The 27139-nt window shown below is 38.9% G+C and overlaps 3 protein-coding genes across 3 annotated transcripts; 1 reads left to right on the forward strand and 2 right to left on the reverse strand.

Annotated features, from left to right (window-relative positions):
• Positions 1-3371: 3371 nt before the first annotated feature.
• Positions 3372-9134, reverse strand: rhcgb (Rh family, C glycoprotein b; the record flags this gene model as incomplete). The annotated part of the gene is made up of 10 exons (XM_079258056.1): positions 3372-3440; positions 3697-3770; positions 3891-4015; positions 4194-4330; positions 4433-4570; positions 5805-5971; positions 6058-6205; positions 6682-6832; positions 7329-7521; positions 8912-9134. 10 exons carry the CDS (start codon positions 9132-9134, stop codon positions 3372-3374), a joined length of 1425 nt encoding a protein of 474 aa, XP_079114182.1.
• Positions 9135-15089: 5955 nt separating this feature from the next.
• On the reverse strand, positions 15090-18560 carry gdpgp1 (GDP-D-glucose phosphorylase 1; the record flags this gene model as incomplete). Its single annotated transcript, XM_079258763.1, has 2 exons — positions 18420-18560; positions 15090-16192 (listed from the first exon to the last, which is right to left on the reverse strand). The coding sequence occupies exon 2, from the start codon at positions 16182-16184 to the stop codon at positions 15090-15092; it is 1095 nt and encodes a 364-aa protein (XP_079114889.1). The 5' UTR covers positions 16185-16192; positions 18420-18560.
• Positions 18561-19112: 552 nt separating this feature from the next.
• On the forward strand, positions 19113-27087 carry LOC306766191 (titin-like). Its single transcript, XM_079253824.1, has 4 exons — positions 19113-19253; positions 19705-19816; positions 20409-26654; positions 26736-27087. The coding sequence occupies exons 1-4, from the start codon at positions 19233-19235 to the stop codon at positions 26768-26770; spliced, it is 6414 nt and encodes a 2137-aa protein (XP_079109950.1). The 5' UTR covers positions 19113-19232; the 3' UTR covers positions 26771-27087.
• Positions 27088-27139: the final 52 nt, after the last annotated feature.

Here is a 27139-nt window from a genome sequence, read left to right on the forward strand (position 1 = left end):
GATCCTCGTAACTGTAAAGAGAGTTCAGGGAAATTTAACCGCAGAGTGACGGACACGTACATAGATAAGAATCACATGAATATGCTGGCAAAAGATGTAGTCCCCATCACAGACTGTGTTGTTTTCTTAGAATAACGCTGACGAAGAATAGAACAGCAAAAGCCAGCATCGAGTTCTGCAACATGACCTCCCACGTTGGATTTACCTCTGCAGTGTTCTGTACATTTCACATTGCCATGTATAGGAGATTACAAGCTGCAAGCAGCACCACTGCACAGAAAAAGTGGTTTTCTTCATGCGTTCTTTATCATTAATGAGCGTCTCATCGGCCCCCTGGATGGGAGTATGTTTTGTCCGGCTCCTATTCTAAGCTTCCATCCTGCACCCTCGTTCCCAGCCTCTCCTTCTCTCGGCCTGTCAATCAAAGATCACGACTGAGCCTGGCAGGCAAGCAGTCAGTCATCGGCAATGAAAGTGAGGCCTCGTTTCCCCTTTCGTGCCCCTTTACGTCCTCAACTTTTTCCATTTCACCTTCTCTCTTCCTCCTCCTTCACGGTCTCTGACTTCCTGTGGAAGTCACACCTTTCTGACTGAAGGAAGTCAGGCTCCATGATGCCATGAGGTCAGGTGGCCTAAACTCCCGTGGCAAAGGCCTGGTATCGTTTTGAAATAAGTCTTATTTAGTTTTAACAGGCCTCTACATTTGCCCTTTAAGTGGCTGATGAATAAACATGAGAAGAGTTGGGTTGGGGCGGGAACTGGATGGGGGTAGGATGAGGCCCAGTTTGTGTGTGTGTGTGTGTGTGTGTGTGTGTGTGTGTGTGTGTGTGTGTGTGTGCTTGTGTGTATAGGGGAGTATCGAGGGCAACAGGGGAGCCTTTCTTCCCAGCAGGGCTGCATCTAGTTTAATTGGAGCACTTGTGGCACCATTACCTCCTTTACTCAAACACGTTACTGATGACAAAAGAAAACAGCGCTAAGCCTGCCTTTGTTAGCAAGGAGACTGGATGAGGAGATGGATTCCTCGCTGCTACTCATGTGTGGGAATCATCCACACTCCCACCATGAGCCGCCGCTGCCTTCGACCAGTGAAATACCACAGACAGTTGGGGCAGGAGACAAAACACATGGAAATCCAACCGCCACCGGGAAGCCATGAAAAGATTAGCAGAAATAAACTTTATCATCAGCTGCATCGAGCTTTTTTTCCTACTAAGAAATATTCAGTCCACTGGAAGATGTTTTTGGTTTTTGTTTGTTTATAAACAAAACCTTTTCCGTTGATGATTAAAAAAAAACAAAACACAGACACCAATTAATTCACTAGATCAATAGACTGTAAATGATGAACTCTACTGAGCGTGCTCCGCAGTGTCACTTACCGCTACCGTTTGACACAAGTCAGGATGACTGGTCTCTAGTTTGTTTTTGGTCACCACAGTGTCCCAGGAGAGGAATAACCGTGTGACCTTTAACCCTTATCTGACCCCACTTGAAGAAAACAGAGGCAAACTTTAAAAGGTGAAAAATGCTTCACCTCTTCAGCATTTTATTAGTAATTTGTTTACAATCTTTTATAGAAAGAGACTTCTTAAGGAGATAAATGTCCGTAAAGTATATTAATAAAAAAAGGAATGGACACAGCACATTAAGAAATCTGAAATGTTCATTAATAACATTTAATGAATTCCTAAATCACTTGAGCATCAACAGACTTTCATGAAAGTATTTTCATGCATACAGTGTGTACATATATGATATTTTGACAAAAGCAAAGTTTACAAAATCATATCATAGCTGGAAATATCCATTTTGAAACCCCTCTTTTTGGCATTCACAAGCAGTACATAAAATATTTGTGATACATAATTATAATAATTATAAGCACAAGTGTTAACTTGTGTATTTGTCAACAGAACAGCCACTGTGAGTAATAAGAGGCCTTTGTATGAATAATTCCAAATGTTCCCATTTGCACACAAAAGTGTTTTTTATCAACCATTTATATAGTGTCTATACAAACATTAAATAAGGGGAAATAAAGGTGAAGTCTAATATTACTTATTCCACGGCATAACTTAGTTCAAAACAAGCATCACAACTTGTATTATTAAAATCCATAATGTGTAATACAATAAACAAGAGTCATGGTAAAAATTTTCCATAAAGACACAAAAATGATTTACATTGTGTTTTAGCAAACAGCAATAACAGGATAAGATGTGAGAAAACTTGCAGAAAAACTTGCTGGAATATTTATGTATATATATATATATATTTTTTTTTTAAAATAACCTGCAATCTGTTACGTTATAAATGGCAAAATTGTTTCTAACAAGAAAAACTGAGAAAAACTGGAAAAAAAAACTCACATTGAGGGCTGAAATGGGTTTGAAGGAAAGCAAAATGTCTGAAATTCTTTTCTTAAATAAGAATGATTTATGTTCTTGCGGGTTTCACAAGAGGAGAAACACCAAAAATATGCAAATTTACCTGTAACTCATTTAGTTGAATATCTGAGCTCTGATCAGCTTAACATAGACAGATACACCACTGGCAATTTAAACAAACAAACCAAGCAAGATTTTAAGAGGTGAGTGGCTGCTGGGATGTGAAGGCATCCCATAAACGTTTCTGTCCAGCATTAGAGTTAAAGGAAAGAAAAGGTTTAATCAGGGATCAATGCAGGGATCATGATCGAGGCCTAGCGTTCGGCTCCATGTTGAAGTGTGACTCTGCTCTACATGAAAACAAAGAAAGAAAGAAGAAGCACTATAAAACATGTCATTAAAAAAAAAAAATTGCATAATATAATGTCATAGAATCTGCAGCTCATATGCCACAAAAACATGATTAAATGAAAAAGTCTTTAATGGAAATTTACAGATGAATTAGTTTACAGATGATATTTGACCGGTTTCTAAGTTGACTTTACTGAAATAAAAACTCTTCATTACAATAGAATCAGATTAGGATCCAGTTCTCATCTTTCTAATAATCTCATTTATAAGTTTACTGTAAACATGATGGCTGTCACATAATTTCAAGGTCACTTTGAGTCACACACGCGAACAGAACACGTGAACTTCACCTGCATGCATGATGTGAAGCAACGCTTTGCAAGCGAGCGCACACGGTGCAGTGGAAGCACTCTCTGCATCTGTGTGCTCTGTGTCATGTTGTCAGCAACAGCAACCTCTCATTGTGCTCATGCAATGTGACCCCCCACCATGAAATAGATGTTTCTCACAAAGGGCAGGAAACAACTAAACTGGAGTGTGCTGCCACCAAGAGGTCATTGAATGCAACATGTTCCTCAACAAAAGAAAATGAGTGCTGCTTTATATTTATATTCATAAAGAGACTGATGCTCACACTGTGTTCCGCATGTGGTTGTTATACTCCAGGATCGCTGGGGCGCTCTCCTCACCCTCTGGCACCTGCAGACAAAACAACGATCATATAAAGAAGTAGAAAAAAAAGGCTGTGCTCCATGTAGCCTTGCTTAATGCTGGGAACGGGAAACTTCTGAAAGGTTTCTATGTAAACAGAGATGATGGAATATTGGTACACCATTAGTTAATGTAAATAATGGGTTATGACAGCACAAGGGAACACAAAACAAGTCACATTTGACATGACATCAGTCCTGTTTGTAGCAGGAAACACCTGCATTAATGCAAGAATCGGACTCACCTCCCAGTAGGACTCATCATCAAAGCAGTTGTCATCTGCAGGATCTCCCCAAATAGGCAATCTTAAGATAGCACCTGAGATAATTAGAAGCAAAGTTATATGAGCACACCACATCTGTCTGTTAAACAATCCCATTTTATTCCATCACAGCAACACTGCAGTTAGTTTTCCAGCAGCAGTGCGTTATTACCTACCAACTATGATGCCTCCACCTATGCCGAAGCAGATTGCAACACAGAGTCCTCCCGCCTGGTGACCGCCTTGCCTTGTGGGGACCATTTCTGCAAACTCACCCTCAAAGTCAAAGGTGTTTCTCAGCCTTTAATAGAAAAAAAGAGCAAAACACAATCTTAACTTTCCAGGATGGACAACACTGCTTGGTTACAAGAGAGCAAATATCACTTTTTCTTATTTCTTTTGGTCTGCTCAGTGGTTGGTCATTGAGAAAACCACATCTTCTGACTGCTGGCTTCCTGACTCTTTTGAGAAAAACTCACCCTTCCTCGCCATAAACGGACTTCGTAGCAGCTGCAGCGGTGATGGCTCCAACAATTCCACCTATAACTCCTGGCATAGCATGGAGGTTGTGGATTCCACACGTGTCCTGAATCTTTAAGTACTTCTCCATGAATGGCTGGAAAAGAAACATGTGTTTATCAAAATAAAACCTCAGAAAGCTTCATGTTAAATTGTGCCCGATCTCATTATAGTTATGGAAATGAGGTCAAGTTGTTACCGTGAGGTAGATGTATCCAAGTGTGGAGAGAATACCACAACAGAACCCTACAATAAGAGACCCGTAAGGCATCAGCATGAACTCTGCTGCTGTTCCCACAGCAACACCTCCAGCAAGTGTGGAGTTCTGGATGTGAACCTGAGGAAAAGGGTTGGAAAGAATATTTGAATCACTATGTGTCTAAAGCGCAAAAATACAGGTTTAATGCACAGATCTATGCATCATGATCTCTTAAAGCTTTGTGCACTTTTTCACAAAGCTGAAATCTAAATATTAAACTGTTACCTCAGTTTATCAGCCCTGACACTGTTATTTCACAGCAGCCTTTCTCATACTGGAGATTTTGATCCCTCATGAGGGTCTCATGATCATTTTTATACATAAAAAAAAAAAAAAAAAAAAAAAAAAAAGAATATATATATATATATATATATATATATATATATATATATATATATATATATATATATATATATATATATATATAAAATATATAATATATAATATATATATATATTAGGGCTGATCCCTCATGAGGGTCTCATGATCATTTTTATACATAAAAAAAAAAAAAAAATATATATATATATATATATATATATATATATATATATATATATATATATATATATATATATATTTACATATATATACATATATATATTTTTATATATATATATATATATATATATATATATATATATATATATATATATACATACTGTAAACGTTAATGTGTTCATGCTAAGAGACTAGTAAGTGAAATGTACATTTTTTAAAGCACATTAATGCATGAACAGGGTTGTTGCTTGCGGCATATTAAAAATTCAAAATTTTGCATCGTCTTTGAGAGAGAAGCTGTTTTGCAGCATGTCGACGTTATGCTGTGGTGAAAAGAATCCACTAAAAATCCACCATATCTTCCTTTTGAATAAAGTTTATTATTTTTCAAGCTTTGCAAATTTTTATTGGGTGTCCAGAAGCAAATTCATTACTTATCTCAATCACTGATGTATTTTATCTGGGGGGTGTTGGTTTAAAATGTTTGGGAACCAGTGCTTTAGAGCAATAAAGTTGTAGTTATGTTTGTTTTTACTGTTTTTTTTTATCCTTTTGTTTTCTTTGTGCTACATAACTTTTTCATAGGAAATTACATACAAATAATGTCTGATAAATAATACATCCAATCAAAATATAGTTTTTGGGGTCTGCTAGATTGTTTTAGCATAATTTGATATAAAGAATGATTGATACTTTGTAAGTCTACAGCTGTTTTACATGTTCTTGTTTAATAACTACAGATCCTGCCTTTTATGTCAATCATATCCATTATTAAGAATAGTTTGGGGAGTTTCTGGTTGCTGTTCTTTACCATGTCTAGTTTTCCATGTTTCTCAAAAAGGCTTGAAATGGCTACAGTAGTGAGTACAGTCGAAGCCAAAGCCAGGTACGTGTTGATGGCAGCTCTATGCTGCCCGTCCCCATGATCTGCGATAGCTGAGTTGAAACTGGGCCAGAACATCCAAAGGAACAGGGTGCCTATGCAGGATAAGGATCATGGTGAAATTGTTTCTGCATCAGCAGAAACATGGACATATGCAGCTGGAAACTTTAATCAGGCTCACCGATCATAGCAAAGACGTCTGAGTGGTAGATGGAGCCTTGCAAGCGACTGCTGCGGTTCAGATCCGGTCTGTAGAGCATCCATGATATGGTAAGGCCATAATAACCTCCAAATGTGTGGATCACCATGGAGCCTCCAGCATCTCTGGCCTTCAGGGACAAAATATTTGCATGAGTTGCAAAAGGAATGCATTCATTAAGAAGGCTCTCTTATTTTTTACATTTGTATAACATATCTTTCTATATATGATTAATGCATAAATATTGTCTTACTCTCTGTTTTCTTGCATTTTCTAAGAATCATAAGCCATCCTTGTTGGTCCACTGTATAATGTTAGATGCTACTGACATGTTACTTAGCAACTACAGGGAGGCAATCATTAAAAATGACAATGTATGGTCACTGTGGCTGTTATAGGATTCGTAGAGCCAGTTGTTTAGTGAAAAGGTGCACATGTCGAAGAAATACATCACATTTTCAGTTTTTGGCAGTGATTGTCTCTCCTGCTTTAAGGATGCGGTAATTCTCAGTCAAGCCACATCCTTATTTAGTAGTTTAAATTTATATGGGCGAATTTAATGGAGCTGAAATGCAGTTAATATATAAATATGTGGTTATGACTTACATGGATTACATCCAGGATGATAAATTCCTCAACGGCAAACAGTGTGATTCCAAATAATGTCAAAACCATCAGCTGGACTGGACTGACTTTACCCAACAATGCTCCATAAGCAATTAAGCAGCCGGCCACACAAAAATCAGCATTGATCAGGCTGCGAAGAGAAAACAGACTTAATGTTGTGGTAAAGCATGGCAACAGGAGATCAGCGGCAATCATTGTTAGCATGTAATTGTCAAAAATAAAAGCTGTTGGGAAATCTTGAGTCAGAAGTTCAGTGTGTACAGAACATCCTTTGAAGAGCAGGCAAGGTACCAGCTTTTTCCAGCGGTATCATCATTTCTCAGCAGTTTGACTTTCTGTTTACCTTCCAACCACAAACATTAACTTTATGTGGTATGACAAAGCATTACTGTAATATGCTATTCAAACTGGTTTCTCTACTTGAAATATTTTCCTGTAACCATGCAGGTAGAAACACCTTCCCACAGGATGGCCAAGCCAACAACAATGGGTGATTTAATACTGGATAATATAATATAATATAATATAATATAATATAATATAATATAATATAATATAATATAATATAATATAATATAATATAATATAATATAATATAATATAATGCAATAAAGCAAAAGATTTACCTTTCAATCCCAATTTTAATCTTCCCATCAGTGTAGTCCAGGGAGTGAAACCAGCCTTGCATCAATAGCGCCCACTGGAGACCAAATGCAGCGATGAGGAAGTTGAAACCCACTCCACCAAAGCTGTAACGCTTAAGAAATGTCATCAGAAACCCAAACCCCACAAAAATCATCACATGTACATCCTGGAAACCTAAGAGAAAAACAAATTAGGACAGGTGATTGGGATGGAGCTGCAACGAGGAACCAAGAGAAGCATAACAGATAAAGAAAATAATCTCCTTTGTTTTAAACTTCAGAGCATTTTTTTTCTATTATATTCTTTAAGTGATGCCAGCAAAACCCATCATGAACAAAAATCAAGTTTATTTTTACAACAAGCCTCCATAATGGAGAGCAACATGAGGGCATGTTATGCAAGAGGGGGGTATCATGTGAAAATGCCTCAAGGGCATTACAGTGTGTGTTTGCCGTTACCCACTGATCATTTGCTGATATGTTTTGGTGACACAGACCTCTATCAAGGTGCCTTTACGGGTAATTCATAAGGAAGTAAAAACATATATGACTGAGAAAAAAGGTGGAACAGGAAAGCAAACATATTTAACAATATCTGCTGTGATACACATCAGGATGTCTTTACCCAAACAAATGACAGAGCAGCATTAGCTTACACACCCATACATTTATATGCCACTGAAGAGGCATAGGTGCAGAGCTAACAAAGCAAGGACACACAGTTACATAACTTGCAAAGTCAATTAATCTGCCTTCAAAAACAAACAGTTTCCAATATGTTGCTCATTAAAGAGCTAATTACAGAATAACAAGCAGCCGTGTGAAGCATTTTGCTCTACTTTAAGACATAGTTAATAACCAGTAAACCACGGTGGATGCCATCATTACCAGCCTGTATTACTTACAACACAACACAGAAGCTGCCTGACACATCTGAGGGCACAATATGTTCCCAGTGCACACTGTAACATAATAGTCTTCATTGTAACACTGGCAACAAACACATCAGACTCAAAACTGAGAGAGGATGCGGCGTTGTTTCATGACTTCACAATCACATCTTTATGTCTTATTTCTCTCAGACCCTAAAAAGTCAGGACAATAATTTATCATTTGACATCAAACACCATGTCTGAGATGGTTTCGTGATAATTTGACACTGATACTGTGGAGATGTATGTGGCACAATACAGAACAATGCAACCACACCTGTGCAAAATGCCCTCACATGCACACAAACCTGATAAATAAAACAAACCACATGATCAATATTAGACATGTTTCATCTAGACAAAGCACTAAGAGTGATATGAGAAAAAAATCCTCAGTGGAATCAAACCCTCAGGGAAATATGCGCTTGCAGGTGTTAGATCTTTGTCAGCAATGTGTATTAATATGATAAGGAGGAACATAATCAACAATAATTAAAGCACTCTTAGAAAAATACAAGTGGAGTCTTAAAGTCTGCAGTAAAAACACATAAATAAAAAGAAATAATTTTTATGAAATCGTGCATTTGGATAAAAAGTTTGATTAGTAAAGTAAAGAAACACAAAGCCACTTACTTGGATATCTGAAGTAAAAGTCGTTCTCAATGTCACTTGATATATTTTCAATTTTTTTGTGCTCTACCCAGTGTGGGTCTGATTCCTCGTTGTACCGAATAAAAATCCCAAACAAAATAATCATGGCTGTTTGCCAAACTATACAAACGGCTGGGAGACTGATACGAATATTCGTATTTTTTTCATGGTCACACATGTTCCTGAAGCTTTGAGCGGCCCCCATTGTTGTTGCTTATTTTAAATCTTTCTTATTTTTCAAAGGTGTCAGAGTCTCTTCAGAGTTGAAATGCTCTGCGGAGCTACCTTCTGCAGAAGAGACAGACTTTAAAGTTCTGAGTGCATTTAATATCAAGTTCAAGTTCAAGAGAGCCTCCCTTTAAGCCACACCCACAGTCACTCCCTCCACGCTTTACATGAAATAGCCTCAATTCTTTTTAACAGCTTAATTTGCTGTTTAACTTATTAACAGTAAATAAATGAATTTCTGAGGATTTGGAAACACAGAAAAGATACAATTCAATAAAAAAAATGGACACATTGGGGATGAAATTTAAACATGTTGGTGTGTTGAATACTTTAACTGGTACAACGTACCATGATAAAACAGGAAAATCAAATTATTTAGTAAGATTAAAATATTTTGTAGGACATAGTCTGTGATATACAATTGGCGTGATCAGCTTCAAGGATTATTTCCTCTAACCTCCTCCTTTAACACAAACATTGCATGTGAGTCAGAGTGAACAGTCATCTGTACAACACGTACATCATCAGCAAATACAGGACAATGAAACTGCATCCTTTTGTTGTTCTTAATGTCAGAGGGTGGAGATCTTCTCATCTCCTTTTGTAAACTGCTCCAGTCAAGCGTTACCTGTAAATACTGTGTATCCGTGCTGGACTTTATGTTCTTTTCTTGTTTTTGTTTATACTTTATAAACTATACACAGTACAAATCCTGCAAAACAAGCAAAGCAAAATATTGTATTTTCATTAAAACTGATATAATTCATCTTGATTAGTAGATTTAAAGATCATGGAAACCATTAGGTTTCATCAACATGTCATTCATGTTTGAATGTGAAACATTTTTACAGGAATAGTAAAAATTATATGAAAATATATCAAATCTCAAATATGAATTGATTTAGACACATCTAGTAGGTTCAGAAAGAACAAGCAGGTGTCTCTACATGCTTGCTAGTTGTGATAGAAAGTTGGTAAGACTTAAAATAACCAGCTAACCGTATAGATGGATTAATCCTTTAATGCATCATGTCCACTACAGTGGACTTCTAAATGCTGTCTTCTAGTATATTCATAAGTGAAGATGATACATTTACAATTTTGTCCCTTCAGTTGACATTAGTAGTCACCAAACACACAGCAGCGCACTGAAGAAATACATATTTAGTATAAAATGTCATATACACACATACATATAAGTACTAAATTTACCTCAGTGACAAAAAAAGACAAGAAAATTATACTAGGCAGTTTCTAAAGAATATTTTTTTATTTATGTTAATATATTATTTTATAAATACTTCTATAGAATAGATCAAATAAATAAACAAAATAAAAACTCAAATAATTTTAAAGAAAGAAAAAAAATCTATGTACATGTTTGTAGAAGTAAAATATATCGTGCAAAAAAATGCATTGTTTTTTTGTTTCATAATTCAGGCAACAGAGTGTTAAAATTGAACAAAATCAGAGTCCTGCTTTACTCATTCAGCCTGGTAAGAAATAAATAATTTGTCTACTAGTATTATCAGTGTCAAATGGGTTAATGCATAATACTTTTCCAGTAAGATTTATATTTGGTCACTTGCAACGTATATCGCTTGCTGATGGTTGGAGATGTGAGTAAAAATCTCAACGTCGCTGCATGTAGAAACAAAGGCTGGATCTGTCAGCACTGTATGAGGCCACTGGGTAGCAGCTACATCAATAAAGCCTTGATGTGAGCCAATGGAAAATACAAAAATCCTTATTATTAAGACGAGGCCATGTGTAATATCTGGATAGTCAGCAAATCTGAACAGTGTTGACCATCTTTGAGAGGCAGCCCTCTTCTGCAGGAAAAGGGATCCTCCCTTGTTTCAGAGATCACACTCAAGATAATCTACTGTTGTGCTTTTAGCACACGGTGTCCAAAGTCAGGTTATGCATTTCTTCCCTCGAATTTGTTACCTATAAACAGCGAGTTAAGGTGGCATAATGTTCCTCTGAACGTACACACATAACTAACAAATCATACCTTCAGATTTCAACCCAGGAAAGTCAAATGTACATGTCTGGGGTAAACACAACTCCTCACAAAATGTCAGCTTCTTGGTGAAACAAACAAAGCCTGACGACATAAAACTTCTGATTGCACTGCTTCCCAGAGACATGGACGCTGAGCAGTGGATTAGTTAGGCTTTGTTTTTTAAAATGCTCATTTTATTTGTCAAGGAAGTAAAAATGTATGACTGCAGAGCAAGTCAACAACTGATCATATAGATAGTCGTAGCGTTGCGGGTCCCTGAGGGGGAACCTTATTAAAAATGAGTGAGCAGGTATACATGCTCGGTGATCCTACGGCTTAGTTTAATACTGCTACCTTGGTGATGTCATTCTGGCAGATGATGTGCTCTTCAGGGATGATGTGCAGCATTGATTCTCCTTGATTTGAGCAAGCTAAAACCACAGCTCAGTGTGCACTGAAGAGGAAAAGCGTATCAAATTAAAATATGGTTTGTAAACTTTTAATTTATTTTTGGTATCAGAAATGAAAACATAGCTGTTAAGTCATGATAAAGAATTGTGAACTTGAACTGTAATGTGACATGATGCTACTTCTATATTACTATTACACACTTATGACCATTTTATTAATGGAAAGTCTGAAAGCATAAATATCCCACTATATAATCTGGTGTCATAAAAGACTGTCTTTGCCATTCACGTTGTATGTCATTTGCACACTTTGTCTGATCCTTCACCCACCACCACTGGGATCATGTAACACATTACAATATTAACATTTTACCTTGTAACAGCAGTCTGACTTAATCCATGTTAGTATTTGATCATCTTCATGTAAATCCTTAAATTCCCACTAAACTTTAATCACAATAAGGGATATCATTAATTTGGACAAACATTTTTATGTACCCTTAAAATAATCAGTTGTTTTTTTCTGCAGATATTCTGACAAAAGAAAAAAATACTTGTGCATTTGGATTGTCACTTTAATTTCCACCAATTTTGCAACATCACATAAATAACCATTGCAACAAATTACATATATATGTATATATTATATACAAACCCAAACTATTAGATTACTGAGGCAAGTCAGCATTTTGTTGGCGAGAAGGTAAACTACACACCTGAAGGCACAAAGTAAAAGATGAAAGAAGATTCTTCGTCCATGTAAACCAAGGATACATGTTTGATTTGTAGACTTTTAGCAAGAAAAATTTATATCAATGCTTACAATCAGTTATTAAAGGTCAAGTGGATATGCTGCAGTGCAGTGGTCCTAATCTCCAGTGCTTGGTGGTTGCGATTCAGCAGGTTTTCATTGTTTTTGTCTGCTCCAACAGAGTTTAAACAAATCAAAAGGATCAAAAAGCTCCTTGTCAACTTCAACAATGATCCATTATTTTAAATCAGATGTGTCTAACCGGGGAAATGACAAAAACCCTGAGCCCTCCAGGACTGGAATTTGAGATCTCTGATGACATGTACCAGTTCATAGTGCAAATAATTTAAAAATGTTGTACTTTGAACACCTGAGTTCACCACCAAACTTACTGTACATTACAAAATGCCCGCCATACAGCTGGAGAGCTGACATTTATGGGATTGTTGTTAGATAACAAACTAATAAAAATTGCTGGTAATAAACTAGCGACTTTCTGCTGATTAAAAGACACAAATCATTCAATTTCACATCGTAATGAAACTGTATCGTTTCTTCCAACCGTACAATCTAAACGTTATTTACTGAAAATAAGCTTTGACCTTGTACTCACAAATGTGGGGATTTTCATAACCAATCACCCACATGTAAACACAGATTTGGCACAGACACCGGAAATTTTGGGAATCAGGTTCCAGGGTGAAGATTTTAACTTAAAGGGGTGCTATTATGGTATTTCGAGTTTTCTGAGCTTTCTACAGTGTTACAGTGTTGAATCCTCATCAGACATGTGAACGGCACTGTTTTTTAATCACCTAAACGCATGTTTGAGTTTGAGTTTGAGTTCCAGCACGCTCTCCCTTCGGTTCCCATGGCGACAAAAAACGCGTTGTTTTAGAGAGTTTTTTCTATTTGGAAATCCTTGTGACGTCCCGGGGGATAAGGTTCGGTGATTGGTTACCTTCTACTGGTTAACAAGGGCATGTACAAATACATCAGGCGGGTGGAAAACGTGGGGTAAAGTTATTTCCAACGATGGCTGGTGAGTTTACCAAAGAGAGACATCCTGCTGCATTCGTTGCTGTGGGTTGCTGTTTTCCACTTTGTTTTCAGGCTCTGATTCAGGTTCCAACATGTAGGGCTGTATGCTATGTGTTGACATTGTATTTTGTTTTTTTTTATTGAGTTCATATGAGCCTAATCCTTCTGTGTATGAGACGTTACAATGACGGCGAAAGCAGGTGCGGTGCGCGCTCCCGATGTAGTGCAGTGGCGGGAGGCGGGGCTTAATGTGGAAGAGTCTCAATTCACTCGTTTTGCCAGGCTGATCTGACAGCCTACGGAGAGGGTCGGTCTGAAGTAAATAAAGCCATTTGTGACAATAACTCGATCAATCCCAGCCCTTCTGGTCTCAGAAATAAAAATAAATTAGCCTGAAATGCACATAATAGTTCCACTTTAAAGCAAACATTGACAGGAAAATCTGGTTTTTCATAATGTAGCATCCCTTTGGTTTATTACCATAAATATAATGCTGCGGTCCCCTTATTTCCACTGACAGTACTGGATCTAGCCAGGATAGCGCAGCTAACCTTGTTAACATGACTTTCCACAAGTTTTTAATAAGCTGATTGGTCACATTACAGAGGAGAAACACCATTTAAACTACGTGACCGAATCCCACTGTTACTGGTTGTAGACCAGACTCACACCTTAAATTGCAGGGACAACTTTAAGGACAAAGTGTTTACTGTTGACGAAGAGCAAAAGACTTCCTGCATGTCCAGATCGTTGCTGTATTTGACTGAGGTGCTTGAACTTGTGAAAAAAAAGTCACATTTACACTTTGTGAGTGATCACGCCGATGGAGGTGTGGACAAGATTTTTTTTTTTTTTGTTTTTAAAAATTTTTTTAAAAACAAGCATGTTCATGTGTACTTAACCTCTGTAAACCACCCATTGGCTGTTAGAAGAACCTCACCAGCACTCATGTAAACCACCACAGTGACAGAACAGCAAAGTATCTTTAGGTTTCCTCAGTTTGTGGTGCACACAGCGGAGGATGAGGTATGAAGGACCTAAAAAATTGTTAATCACACTTTAAACACATGTCCTCACATGGTCAAGGCCAGCAAACCCTCCATGGAAGATCCATCAAAAGACAACTTTCCCTGTATCGCCATCAACATGAGAGTTCAGAACATTCTAGTCCCCACATACAGAACTCGAATGAGGTGTTTACATGCCACGGTAGAATGATTTCTACTTTTTTCTGCCCCAGATTTTGGAAAATCTGGATAAAATCCTTCCAATGCAAAAACTGTATTTCCAAAAATCCTCAGTTTGAGGATACTTATGTTCAAGTTTATGCAGAACTTCATGAAATGATTGAACTCTTTAATGTATGTTGATCATACTTTAGGCTTGTTTCCCTTCTGTTACATAAAAAATACATTGAAATACTTCAAGTACTGTACTAAATAAATTCCATATTTTCTTTCATATATTCTGTAGATATACTAGAAGACACATTTAGTTATTTTAACTTTACAATACAGAATATTTAATAAACTTTTTGACTTCCACCAAATTAAAAGTTGCTGAAAACTTAAAAAATCCTTAACTTAAATATATGGACACATTTATTTATTCACTCATCCAAGAATGATTGTGTCCAAACCCATCACTTTTATTGTCCATGAACAGTGTCTATAAGTACTTTCCATTTTATGCACAAGATGATTTCAGTGCTTCCACGATGCATCATAATGCTGTTAAATGACAAGAGACCTGCTGCTCCAACTTGTCAAATGCATCATCGGGCAGAAGATGCTTCTGTACAATAGCGATGACATCTATCTCAGTTGCAGACTCGTAGTCCTTCTTGTTTTTAAAAGGTAAATGTCCAGCCAGCTCACAAAGAGCAACATTGAAGGCGGATTCCTCTTTGGCACCGAAGCAAGCCATCCTGGGCCATATAATGATACGTACTCCGTTTCTTAAACAGCGATCTTTATCACTTTGTATGCTACCACACGGTGGACATCCTCTGGTCAAGAACATATTGTGAGCAATATTATTATCCACAAGAAAGTCTGTGACTTGACAAACAGTTCCTGCCACTTTCTTTACATCCTCAGATTCTGTGTAAAACAGAAATCCAGCGGGGAAGTCTTGCATGCGATAAAACCCCTTTTTGGGCACCAAAGGTTTGACCAGCCTGGATTCTATCTTCAACTCGTGGTTTAAGTAATATCCATGAAGATGCAAGTGATTGACAGATGCGAACGCCCCAAGGCTGTTGAATCCAATGCGAAAACCAGGGTCAGCGCTTAGGAGCACAGACTCGATACCGAACTGGATGGCAGACCTTGTCAGGATCTGTGGGAGGCAGCGTGAGGGGTCTGGTACAAACAGACAATGTCCAAACTCCAACGGGCTGACATTGATCAACACAATCCTTCTGCCAGATTGACACACCTGTCCTTCATCAGATGAAGTTGTGTCTTTGGTGCATCTTACCATCTCAAATATAATTTCATCTGGATTGATTTTGTTGAAGTTAAACTGGCTGGCATTAAACTCCTGCTGAATGCTGAGTATCTCCTGAGGCTTTCTTCTCTCTATTCCTCGCTGAATGTTCAGCTGCGCCACATAGCCATGCGGCCCTGGTAGGATGCGCGTTTCTAAATCCCCCAGATGATAGCGAAAGAGTCTCCTGTCCATCCTGTCCTTCCAGCCTGCTCGAATGGTTGTGTCAAACTTTGTACATGGAGGTGCCACCTTGGGATAACTTTCACAGCTTCGATGCACATCTGTAACAAAGTCCTGGTGCGTGTAGACAAACGTATGCGGCATGGCTTGACCTGTTCATAATCAGCAAAAAAAAGAAAAATTTGATTTGTAAATAAAGTTGCCACTAAGTTGTTACTTACACTAAGTTGTAAATTCTTAGAAAATACTGTGCTCATCCAATGGGGAGCAAGTAGATATTAAATATTAGTTTTACTGATTGGGAGAGAAAGTTTATTTTATTCATAGGGTTATTATTTTGTAATAAAATAATGAAAAACACATGGTACAATTTGCTCCAAATGATTCTACAGGCTGCTCAAATTATATTTACTGGAATTTAAGGGTAAAAAGTCAACATGGATAGAAACCAATGGCAGCCTCTGCAAAAAAAAAAAAGGATTCCATTTGAATGGATGGCACACAACATGATGGAAGTTATGTAGGCAAAATCCTGGCTGACTGACGGTAGCGGTACACAAAGTGGATATGTCTTTATTCGCTTCACATAAGTTGAGATCTTATGACAACAAAGTCAGTCACGTGACGTGTAGGCCACCTGTGGGCCCAGTCTATAAACAGGGCGTGGTAGCTTACACTTGATCTCCTGGAGAATGGAAGGAGATCAGAAAGACCAGCATGACTGGCAGTCATCCAAAAATTCACAGAATTACTTACGTAACGTTTGTTTCACTCATTCCCAGTTTTCAGTAGCAGAGAACAAAGATGACAACTCATATCAGCACTGTCACGATAAACAGGGTACCCACTCAGCTGTCAGTGGGAGGAGCCCAGTGGCGAGACGGCTGAGGCCTACATAGGCTCTGAAGCCACATCCAGGCAGTAAAACATGGAAAAGGTACAAGGTGCTGCAGCCCATGACGTGGCCATGGCGCTGGTGGAGTGACATAATTCACCAGTAGGGGGAAGGGACCCTGCAGTCATGTAGACCCATGTGATGAACATCCATGACCCAGAAGGAAAGCCTGTGTTTGGACAGTGCAATCCTCTTGTTCTACCAAACTGGGAGCAAATGGAACGCATCCAGTATAATAGCTGCATTGCTATAAATATCTTCACAAATTCAGTCACAATCCGGTAAGATTTAGGATCCACCGGTTGTTATGAAGCCAGATCATAACTGAACAGTCATTTCCTTTCATATCTAAATCACAAAAAGCAATTAGAATATAATCTAACATTGTTATTCCCGAGCCCAGTTGTTTAAATTAATATAAATAAATGGTTCTTACAACAAAGATAGAGTAGTAATAATCAGAAAATGACATGCCATGGGGAGTCATTCATTCATTTTCTTAACCTCTTACTCCAGTTAGGATTCAAGCTGGAGCCTATGCCAGCAATCAATGGGCGAGATGCAGGGTACACCCTGGACAGGTCGCCTGTCCATCACAGAAAACACAGTGATTTTCAAAATAAAGCTGTGTTTGATAAGTAGTTATTCTATTGATTTTGGAATGATGTTCGCATTATGGATCGAAGTAATTGGCTCATTGACAACCGGATTGATATACTAATGCAGTTTGGTTTATTCTCACCCTCTAAAGCACAGGTGTCAAAACTCCACTCCTCAAGGGCCGGTATCCAGCAGGTATCAACCTGCTGGATACCGGCACCTGAACAAAATGAATGAACAGATTGACATGAAGCTGTTAGATCCATTTGATTTGAATCAGGTGTGTTTGAGCATGGAAACAACAAAAAAAACTGCTGGATACCGGCCCTTGAGGACTGGAGTTTGACACTCCTGCTCTAAAGAGTCACCCCTGAGTGATCCACCATCAGCACACTGTTTAAGTGTTCCTCCTCTAAACCTGAGCAGAGTACAACTAAGCTAAGACATACAAGGCAAAATAAAGTATATATTAATGTATGTTAAAAGGTTCTGCTCTGTATTTATTCTCACTTGTCAGTGACAATGCCACTGGTGAAGTTGTGTGGCGTGTGTGCGTAACCAGGGAAACGGGCTGCGCTTGCGCGCACTAGTTCTCCAAACAGGGGTTATTGCCTCATTGGACAGCTGAGAGATTAAAAATCTTTTATTCAGACACTAGGTCCATTAAAAAATTATTAGAGATGTATTTATTAAGGGAGCAGGATAAGATCAAACAAGCAACTGCACTTAAGAAAACGAGCCCAAAACGTGGCGAATGACAATTTCCTCACCACTTCACAGAAAAAACAAGATCCAAATCGCTTAAAACAAGCAAACCTGGCAACATTGGTCAGGGAATGACACAGAACCAAGCGCTGTCTTTTAGTCTTTGTTAGAGATCTCACCTGTCTGTATTTAAACTCCGTGTTAAAGTCAGCTTCTTGAATCGACAGCGAAATAAATACTTTTTAAAACCGCAATTAACTCAAACGCCTAAAGTTGTGTTGGCGTGTTCCCGTTCTTGTTCCTGCAGTGGTAAGCTAACGTGGCTAAGTTCCGTGTTCTTCTTCTTTGGTGTTTGTTGTTGCTTTTCCGGTTTACCTTTTAATTTAAAAAAAAAAAAAAAAAGATTTTATTAATTTGTTGATGAGTTATTTAATTTAGCATGTTAACATTTTATTAAATATTCACGTATTTCACATTTAGTTTCTTTTCATTTGCACATGTTTTTTATTGAACAAATTATCTGCTTTTTAATGTGGGTTCTGACAAGTAAAAGTTTATCATACAGTTTTTTTTCTTAAAACTCTAAAAAAAAAAAAGACATATGTTATTATTATTATTATTATTATTATTATTATTATTATTATTATTATTATTATTATATCTAAAAAAAAATATAAACCAGCTAAAAGATCCAAAAGATAGCTAACTGTTATATGTGATTCGTTTTCATTTAATGCACAATATTTAATTACTGAGTAACATTTCTGGCTTCTATAGTGTAAGTTAACATTGAAAGAATGAACAGCTGGCCAATCCGGCTCCATGCTTATTTTATTTTTAGTCACTGCTCTTGCAGATAAAGCAGGCAGTGACAGGCAGAGCTATGAATGTCTGCTCAAGCTGTGGGACTCTCCCACCCAATGTTTCTCAGCTGACTCTCAGCAAACAGGATTTTTGATTAACACAAAACTTAAATTCAACCAGGACAAAGAATGGCAGCAAGCAAAGACAAAGTGAGTAGTTGGTTCATTTTAAAGCAATGATGTCTTTAAAGTGATTGTCAGATAATACAGAATGAATTTTAGTAACTTAATGATCATTTCTGTTTGAATGACCTTTCCTTGTAGTGACCTTTTAAAGTTAAATATTTAACGAAAGTTTTAGGAGTGTGATAATAGTGTTAATGTATCTGGCACAGCAGATGGTTGCCCGCTTCACTGCAACTCAAGTTATTTTTAACACCATCAACTGTTTCTGTTTGTAACACATCACTCCAACCTAGATAACCTACAAACTGGGTTAAAGTTTTAAAACACTGTTGTAATTGATGACTGTTTAGCTAATTTAAAGGTAAAGGTACTTTCATCATCTATATAAGTAGTTTAAAGAGAGAGAAGTGAATATTATGATTATGGAATACAAATTTTTATTTGTTTTAATGTCTCAAACCCTAACATGTTATAGATGAGTGATGAAGCTGAAGAAGAAGCTCAGAGTCCAAATATAAATATGACTCAGACTTCTGATACAGGGATCACAGGAGGGGCTTCATCATCCCCCATGCCCTTTGTACAAGGTATGCTGTACATTCATGCTGTTACTATGTGGCTTAGATACATGTTTAAACTCCATTTAATTTAAAACATGATCAATTTTGAGCATATGATAGCAAAACTTAACTTAAGACCTACGATTTAGGTGATTTGTTATGATTTTGCTAGCATCTCTCATTCCATTATTAATAGTAAACTGACCAATTTCTAGTACTATTAGTAAATATTTTGCAGTATTTTTGTTTGTTTGTTCTTGGCTAATTTTCTAAATACTCATTAGGTGTGGCACATAAAATAAACTGATAGTAGATGAGTGCATTATCAACTAAAGCTGATTTAGGTCACCATTATAACAGAGGTGATCTCAGTCCACAACAAAAATTGAATGGGCTTTTGCTTTGGTTGAGCTCAACCTTGATACAAAGTATTATAAAATTTAACAGCACAAGATGAGAGCCAACCCTTCCTGCACTCTGATTTGGCAAAGAAATAAGTATTTGTACTTCAGATAGAATTCAATTAACAAATTAAGCTGTTACAGTCACGTGTATAATTTCTTTCTGCAACAGTTTCATCTTATGTTCCATTTTTAGTTAATGCTTGTCTCTTTCACAGGAAATCAAGCAAATGACCCATCGAACCAGTCTGCCTCTGCTACTGATAAAGAAAATGCTGTTAAGCCAAAACTTCAGATAACTTTTAACACATTCACTGTTAAGAATGGTGAAGATCTAAAAGTTGAAATCCCAGTGGTTGGACACCCAGCACCAAAGATTGAATGGAAGAGGGATGGTCAAGCAGTAAAAGAAACATCAAGGCTAGAGATTTTAAATAAAGCATCATTAACAATCTTTCATGTCAGACATGCTGCCAGGGAGCACTCTGGTCAGTACTCTATCACAGCAAGCAACAGTGCTGGAAATTACACAGGAGAAGTCACTGTTGTTGTTCTTGAGAAACCAGATCCACCCACAGGACCTGTGAAGATTGACGAGATCAGTTCTGACTATGTTGTCATATCTTGGGGGCCACCTGAATACACAGGAGGGTGTCAGCTGGACAATTATGTAGTGGAGAAGCGGGAAACTACAAGTACCGAGTGGCAGACTGTGTCAGCAACAACAGTGAGAACCACAATCAAGGCAACCAAACTGAAGACAGGAAGTGAATACCAATTCAGAGTTTTTGCCGAAAATAGGTATGGAAAAAGCGCGGCAATCACCTCCCCGGTTGTAATGGCACAATATCCATTTAGTGTTCCTGCTGCTCCTGGCACCCCCCATGTGTCTACTGTGACAAAGTACAACATGGTGGTTGAGTGGGATCCTCCAGTCAGAGATGGAGGCAGTCCTGTTGTTGGCTATCACCTTGAGCGGAAGGAGAAAAACAGCATTTTGTGGACTAAGCTGAACAAGTTTGTTATACCTGATGCTCGCTTCAAAACCAGTGGGCTGGAGGAAGGCATTGAGTACGAATTCAGAGTCTTTGCTGAAAATATTGCTGGACTCAGTCCATGTAGCAAGACATCTGAATGCTATGTGGCAAGAGACCCCTGTGATCCTCCTGGTAAACCCGAAGCTGTGGTTGTAACAAGAGAGAATATCACACTTCAGTGGGAAAAACCCAAGTATGATGGTGGAAGCAGTATTACAGGATATGTTGTTGAAAAGAAGGAGCTCCCAGATGGCAGATGGATGAAGGCAAACTTCACTAATGTTACTGAGAATCTGTTTACTGTCACAGGCCTGACAGGAGGACAAAGTTATGAGTTTAGGGTCACTGCTAAGAATGGGGCAGGTGTTTGGAGTAAACCCTCAGAAAGCATAACTATTCTTGCTCAGGATCTTATTGAGGCACCTACAGCTGTTGTTGATCCAAAGTTCAAGAGCACTATTGTCGTTCAGGCTGGGGAGACATTTGTTATTGATGGTGACTACTTTGGGAAACCTCTTCCAGAAGTAACATGGCTGAAAGATGGAAGAGAGATTGACAAAGTCACTCCAAGAATGGAAATAAAAAACACCCTCACTCACACAACTCTCACTGTCCGTGACTGCACTCGGGTAGATGGGGGCCGCTTTGTTTTGAGCCTCACCAACAGTGGTGGAACCACATCTGTTGCAGTTAATGTGAAGGTTTTAGACAGACCTGGTCCTCCAGATGGACCATTGAAAGTTAAAGTTGTGAGTGCAGAGAAGAGCAATCTTTACTGGAACCCCCCCTTAAATGATGGTGGTGCCAGTGTCACCCACTATATCATTGAAAAAAGGGAGAGCAGCCGTGTTACTTGGACAGCAGTAGAACCTCATGTTGAAGCTGTAAGTTACAAAGTGACTAAACTTGTACCTGGCAAAGAATACATTTTCAGAATAGCAGCTGTGAATAAGTATGGTGTCGGTGAGTTTCTGGAATCTGAACCTTTTGTTGCACAAAATCCTTTTACGACACCTAGTGCACCATCTACACCTACACCCAGTGCTGTGACAGGAGATTCTGTTGTGTTGGCATGGGAAAGGCCTGAGAGTGATGGAGGCTCTGAGATTGATGGCTATATTTTGGAGAAACGTGATAAAGAGGGCATCCGATGGACAAAATGCAACAAGAGGAGGTTGAATGACTTGCGTTTCCGATGTACAGGACTAACAGAGGGACATTATTATCAGTTTAGAGTTCTTGCGGAAAATGCAGCTGGTGTGGGTGCACCCAGTGAGCCCAGTGAGTATATCAAAATATGTGAAGCAACTTATCCTCCTGGTCCACCCACCAACCCCAAAGTGGCAGACTATTCCAGCAGTTCTGTGTCTCTGACCTGGTCAAAGCCTATTTATGATGGAGGAGCAGTCATTAGTGGATTTGTTGTTGAGATGAAAGAAGCAGCAGAAGATGAATGGATTACATGCACACCAAGCACTGGTGTTGAGGACACAAACTACACCGTTAAAAGACTGAGAGAAAATGCAGAGTACAAGTTTCGCATACGTGCAGTGAATACAGCTGGTGTTGGAGAGCATGTGGATCTACCCGGATCTGTGATAGCGGCAGAGAAAGCTGAACTACCTGAGATTGAGCTGGACTCTACCTTAAGGAAAATTTTCAATGTTCGAGCCTGTTCTACCCTGCGTCTCTTTGTTTCCATCCGAGGAAAGCCACAACCGGAGGTCAGATGGTCAAAGGAAGGTGGCATAATAAGTGAACGTGCTCAAATCGAGGTAACAAGCTCCTATACTGTATTACTGATAGAGAACGTCAGCAGAAATGACAGTGGAAAATATGTGGTGATGGCTGAGAACTACAGCGGTTCCAAATCGGCATTCATTAACGTTAGAGTGTTGGACTCTCCAAGTGCACCAACAAATTTAGAGGTAAAAGATGTCAAAAGAGATTCTGTGTCCATCTCCTGGGAGCCCCCTCTTATTGATGGAGGAGCAAAGATTTCCCACTACATTGTAGAAAAGCGAGAAGAGGCAAGGAAGGCCTTTACAAGTGTCTGCAGCAGCTGTGTGAGGAATTCCTATAGGATTGACAATCTACAGGAAGGATGTTTTTATTATTTCCGTGTCCTGGCTGTAAATGAGTTTGGCACTGGATTACCAGCAGAGACCCCTGGGCCCGTTAAAGTGTCTGAGGCTCCTTTGCCTCCTGGAAAAATCACAGTCAGTGATGTCACTTCCAGTAGTGCAAAACTCTCTTGGGAGAAACCTGATCATGATGGAGGGAGCAAAATCACCTGTTATATTGTAGAAATGCAAGTTAAGGGAGATGATGCATGGACAAAATATTCAGCGAGTAAAACATTAGAAGTAATCATTAATGGGTTAACGAAAGGAAACGAGTACTTCTTTAGAGTGACTGCTGTGAATGAAAAGGGAAACAGTGAACCAAAGTCCTTGCTAGCACCTGTTATAGTAAAAGATACCAGTGAAGGACCTGTCATTAGTCTTCTGTCCAACACATTTGGTGTGAAGGCAGGAAATGATTTGAAGATTGATGTCCCATTCAGAGCTGTACCACCACCAACAGTAGTCTGGAAAAAAGAAGGAAACTTACTAAAAGAGACTAGCAGGGTAAATGTGCACACATCTGATTCCACATCTCAGATCATTATTAAAGATGCATCCAGGATTGACGTTGGTACATATGAGGTTACCCTGTCCAACTCTGCTGGAACCACATCAGCTGAAATCTTTGTGAATGTTTTTGAAAGACCTGGACCACCAATTGACCTCAGTGTGGATGATGTGAGTGCTGACTTTGTGTCTCTGTCATGGCAGCCTCCACTTTATTCTGGCGGATGTCAAACCACTAATTATGTTGTTGAGAAGAGAGACACAGGGAGCACAATATGGCAGACTGTGTCAGCCACTGTTGCAAGATCATCAATCAAAATTTCCCGCCTGACACAGGGCACTGAATATCAATTTCGTGTTGCAGCAGAGAATCGCTATGGAAGGAGCCAGTTCGTTGAAACAGAATCAGTTGTTGCCCAGTATCCCTTCAAACCACCTGGTCCACCAACCAATCTCTATGTTGTTCAAGCCTCAAAGTCTACGATGGTCATTGCTTGGTGCAAACCAGACACAGACGGCGGAAGCCCTATTATCGGTTATCATATTGAAAGCAAAGATCAAAGCAGTATTTTATGGACAAAGCTGAACAGAAGCCCAGTGACAGAGAACCAATACAAGGTGACAAATGTGGAAGAGGGTTTGATATATGAATTCAGGGTCTGTGCTGAGAATATGGCAGGTGTTGGACCCTGCAGTAAGTCCTCTGAACCTGTGGCAGCAAGGGACCAGTGTGATCCCCCCTACAACCTCACAGTCACAAACATAACTAACACCTCTGTTTCGCTGTCATGGGACAAACCAGAATATGATGGTGGAGCTAAAATAACTGGTTACATTGTTGAGCGCAAAGAACTGCCAGAGAGTTGCTGGCTTAAGTGCAATTTCACAAACTTACTGGACACCTTCTTGGAAGTGACTGGCCTCACTGAGGGTAAACAATATGATTTCCGTGTTACTGCAAAGAATGCAGCTGAGCTCTTCAGTGCACCCTCTGACACAACCGGACCTATTACAGTGCAGCATGATGTGGAGCCACCCAAAATGATCTTGGGTGACAGATTTAAACAGGTGGTGGTTGTCAAAGCTGGCGACTTACTAAGAATAGAAGCTGACATCTCTGGCCGCCCTAACCCAACTGTTTTTTGGCTGAAAAATGGAAGAAATATTGGCACAAAGGGAAGGGTTGAGATAACTGCAACAAAAGCACATACCTCTCTTCTTATTAGAGAAAGTGTTCGGAAAGACTCTGGACAATATACTCTGACCCTGCAGAACACAGGTGGTACCACATCAAAGGTTATTTCCTGCAAGGTGCTGGACCGGCCCGGCCCACCTGCTGGACCTCTGGAAGTATCTGGACTGTCGGCAGAAAAATGCACGCTGACTTGGGGGCCTCCTAATGAGACTGGTGGTGCTGAGATCATGCACTACATTGTCGAAAAGTGTGAGACCAGTCGCGTTGCATGGACCCTTGTGTATGGTGACATGATGGCAACTACGTGTAAGATAACCAAGCTGTTAAAAGGAAATGAATACCTGTTTAGGGTGAAGGCAGTGAACAAATATGGGGAAGGTGAGATTTTGGAAAGTGAGCCAATCAAAGCCATGGATCCCTACACTGTTCCATCTGTTCCAACAGATGTTGCGGTAACAAGTGCTACCTCAGAGGCTATGACTATCTGCTGGAAGAGACCTGCCTCTGATGGTGGTAGCCGCATCAGTGGTTATATCGTAGAGAAAAGGGACAAGCAAGGAGTTCGCTGGGTCAGGGTCAATAAAAAATCAGTCTATGACTTACGAGTGAAAGCCTCTGGCCTGCATGATGGATTTCAGTATGAATTTAGAGTCTTTGCTGAAAATGCTGCTGGTCTAAGTGAACCCAGTTTACCCTCTCCTCTTACTCTGGCAGAGGATCCAAAGTTTCTACCTTCCCCTCCAGCAAAGCCCACTATAAAAGATTCATCCAGGTCCTCCATCACATTAACATGGAACAAACCTTTGTTTGATGGTGGAGCCCCAATTACAGGGTACAAAGTTGAATTCAGAAAGTCCACAGAGGAAGACTGGACTGTTGGCATCCACAGCACAGATAAAACAGAGTTTACAGTAACTGGACTCACAACAGGATCAGAATATGTCTTTATTGTCAGATCAATTAATAAGATTGGTATGAGTGAGCCCAGCCCTGAAACAGATCCGGAAGTTGTCACAGAAAGAGAAGAAGAGCCCAGGTTTGACATCAACCCTGAGATGAGGAAAACCCTGACTGTTAAATATGGCAGCTCCTTCATATTGACTGTTCCATTCACAGGCAAGCCTGCTCCTAGTGTTTCATGGGAAAAAGCAAATGTAGATCTGAGAGTCAGAGGACTTATTCATACCAGCAGTTGTGTCACCTCCATCACAGTGGAACAGGCAACCCGTGATGATTCTGGGAAATACACTGTAAAATTGCAAAATGCTACTGGATCAGCATCTCTAACCCTGAATGTGAAGGTTTTAGATTCACCTGGTCCCCCAACTCATATTACAGTCAAAGATGTTACCAAGAACTCTGCCACTGTTACCTGGGACATTCCTGAAAATGAGGGAGGTGCCCCTGTGAAGAATTACATTGTAGACATACGAGACATTAGCAGACAAGGTTGGAAAAGACTCACGGACAAATGCCGCAGATTGTCCTATAAGGTGTTTGACCTGGAGGAGGGAGGAATCTACTTCTTCAGAATCACTGGTGAAAATGAATATGGCATTGGGGTTCCAGCTGAGACCAAAGAGGGAACAAAAATGACAGGTATAAAATAAAAATGTCTTTTTATTTTAGTAAAATGAAAAAGTGCCTGAATTTGAATTCTGTCTTTTTTTAAAATTCCAGATACAACAGAGTGGGAGACAAACCCAGGAGCTTAGTTTGCCTCATGATCCTCACCTGATCATCTGACAAGATTCCCATTTATTTCTGAGATGCATATTATTTACTTTTTTCTTGTTAATTTGATTACAGTTTAGATATTTGTGGGTTGAGGTCACCTGAAAACATGTTTTTGTCATGTGGTTTTCTCTATACTTTAACACATTAAGCAAGGGTTCTGTTATCAGGTTTTTAAAGAAACTTTTAAAGTACTCGTTCTGGTAAGCAGCTTTCTGAATGGTAGTTTTTTTTATTTTGTAAAATGCTCCAATGTTGGTGTGTTGTTTAAAACTAAATTAAACCTGGAGACAATGATGTGAAGCTTAATTGGTTTTATTCAGCAGTGAGGAAAAATAGACATAATTTTC

The sequence above is a fragment of the Telmatherina bonti genome (assembly GCF_933228915.1).
Source record: "Telmatherina bonti genome assembly, chromosome: 2".
Lineage (NCBI taxonomy): Eukaryota > Metazoa > Chordata > Actinopteri > Atheriniformes > Telmatherinidae > Telmatherina > Telmatherina bonti.

Excerpts from the sequence above, each read along its gene's own strand:
- LOC306766191 (XM_079253824.1), top strand. The coding sequence starts at position 19,233 with ATGGCAGCAAGCAAAGACAAA. Across the intron at positions 19,817-20,408 it reads CCCCATGCCCTTTGTACAAG|GAAATCAAGCAAATGACCCA; the intron begins GTATGCTGTACA and ends TCTCTTTCACAG. Across the intron at positions 26,655-26,735 it reads AGAGGGAACAAAAATGACAG|ATACAACAGAGTGGGAGACA; the intron begins GTATAAAATAAA and ends TTAAAATTCCAG.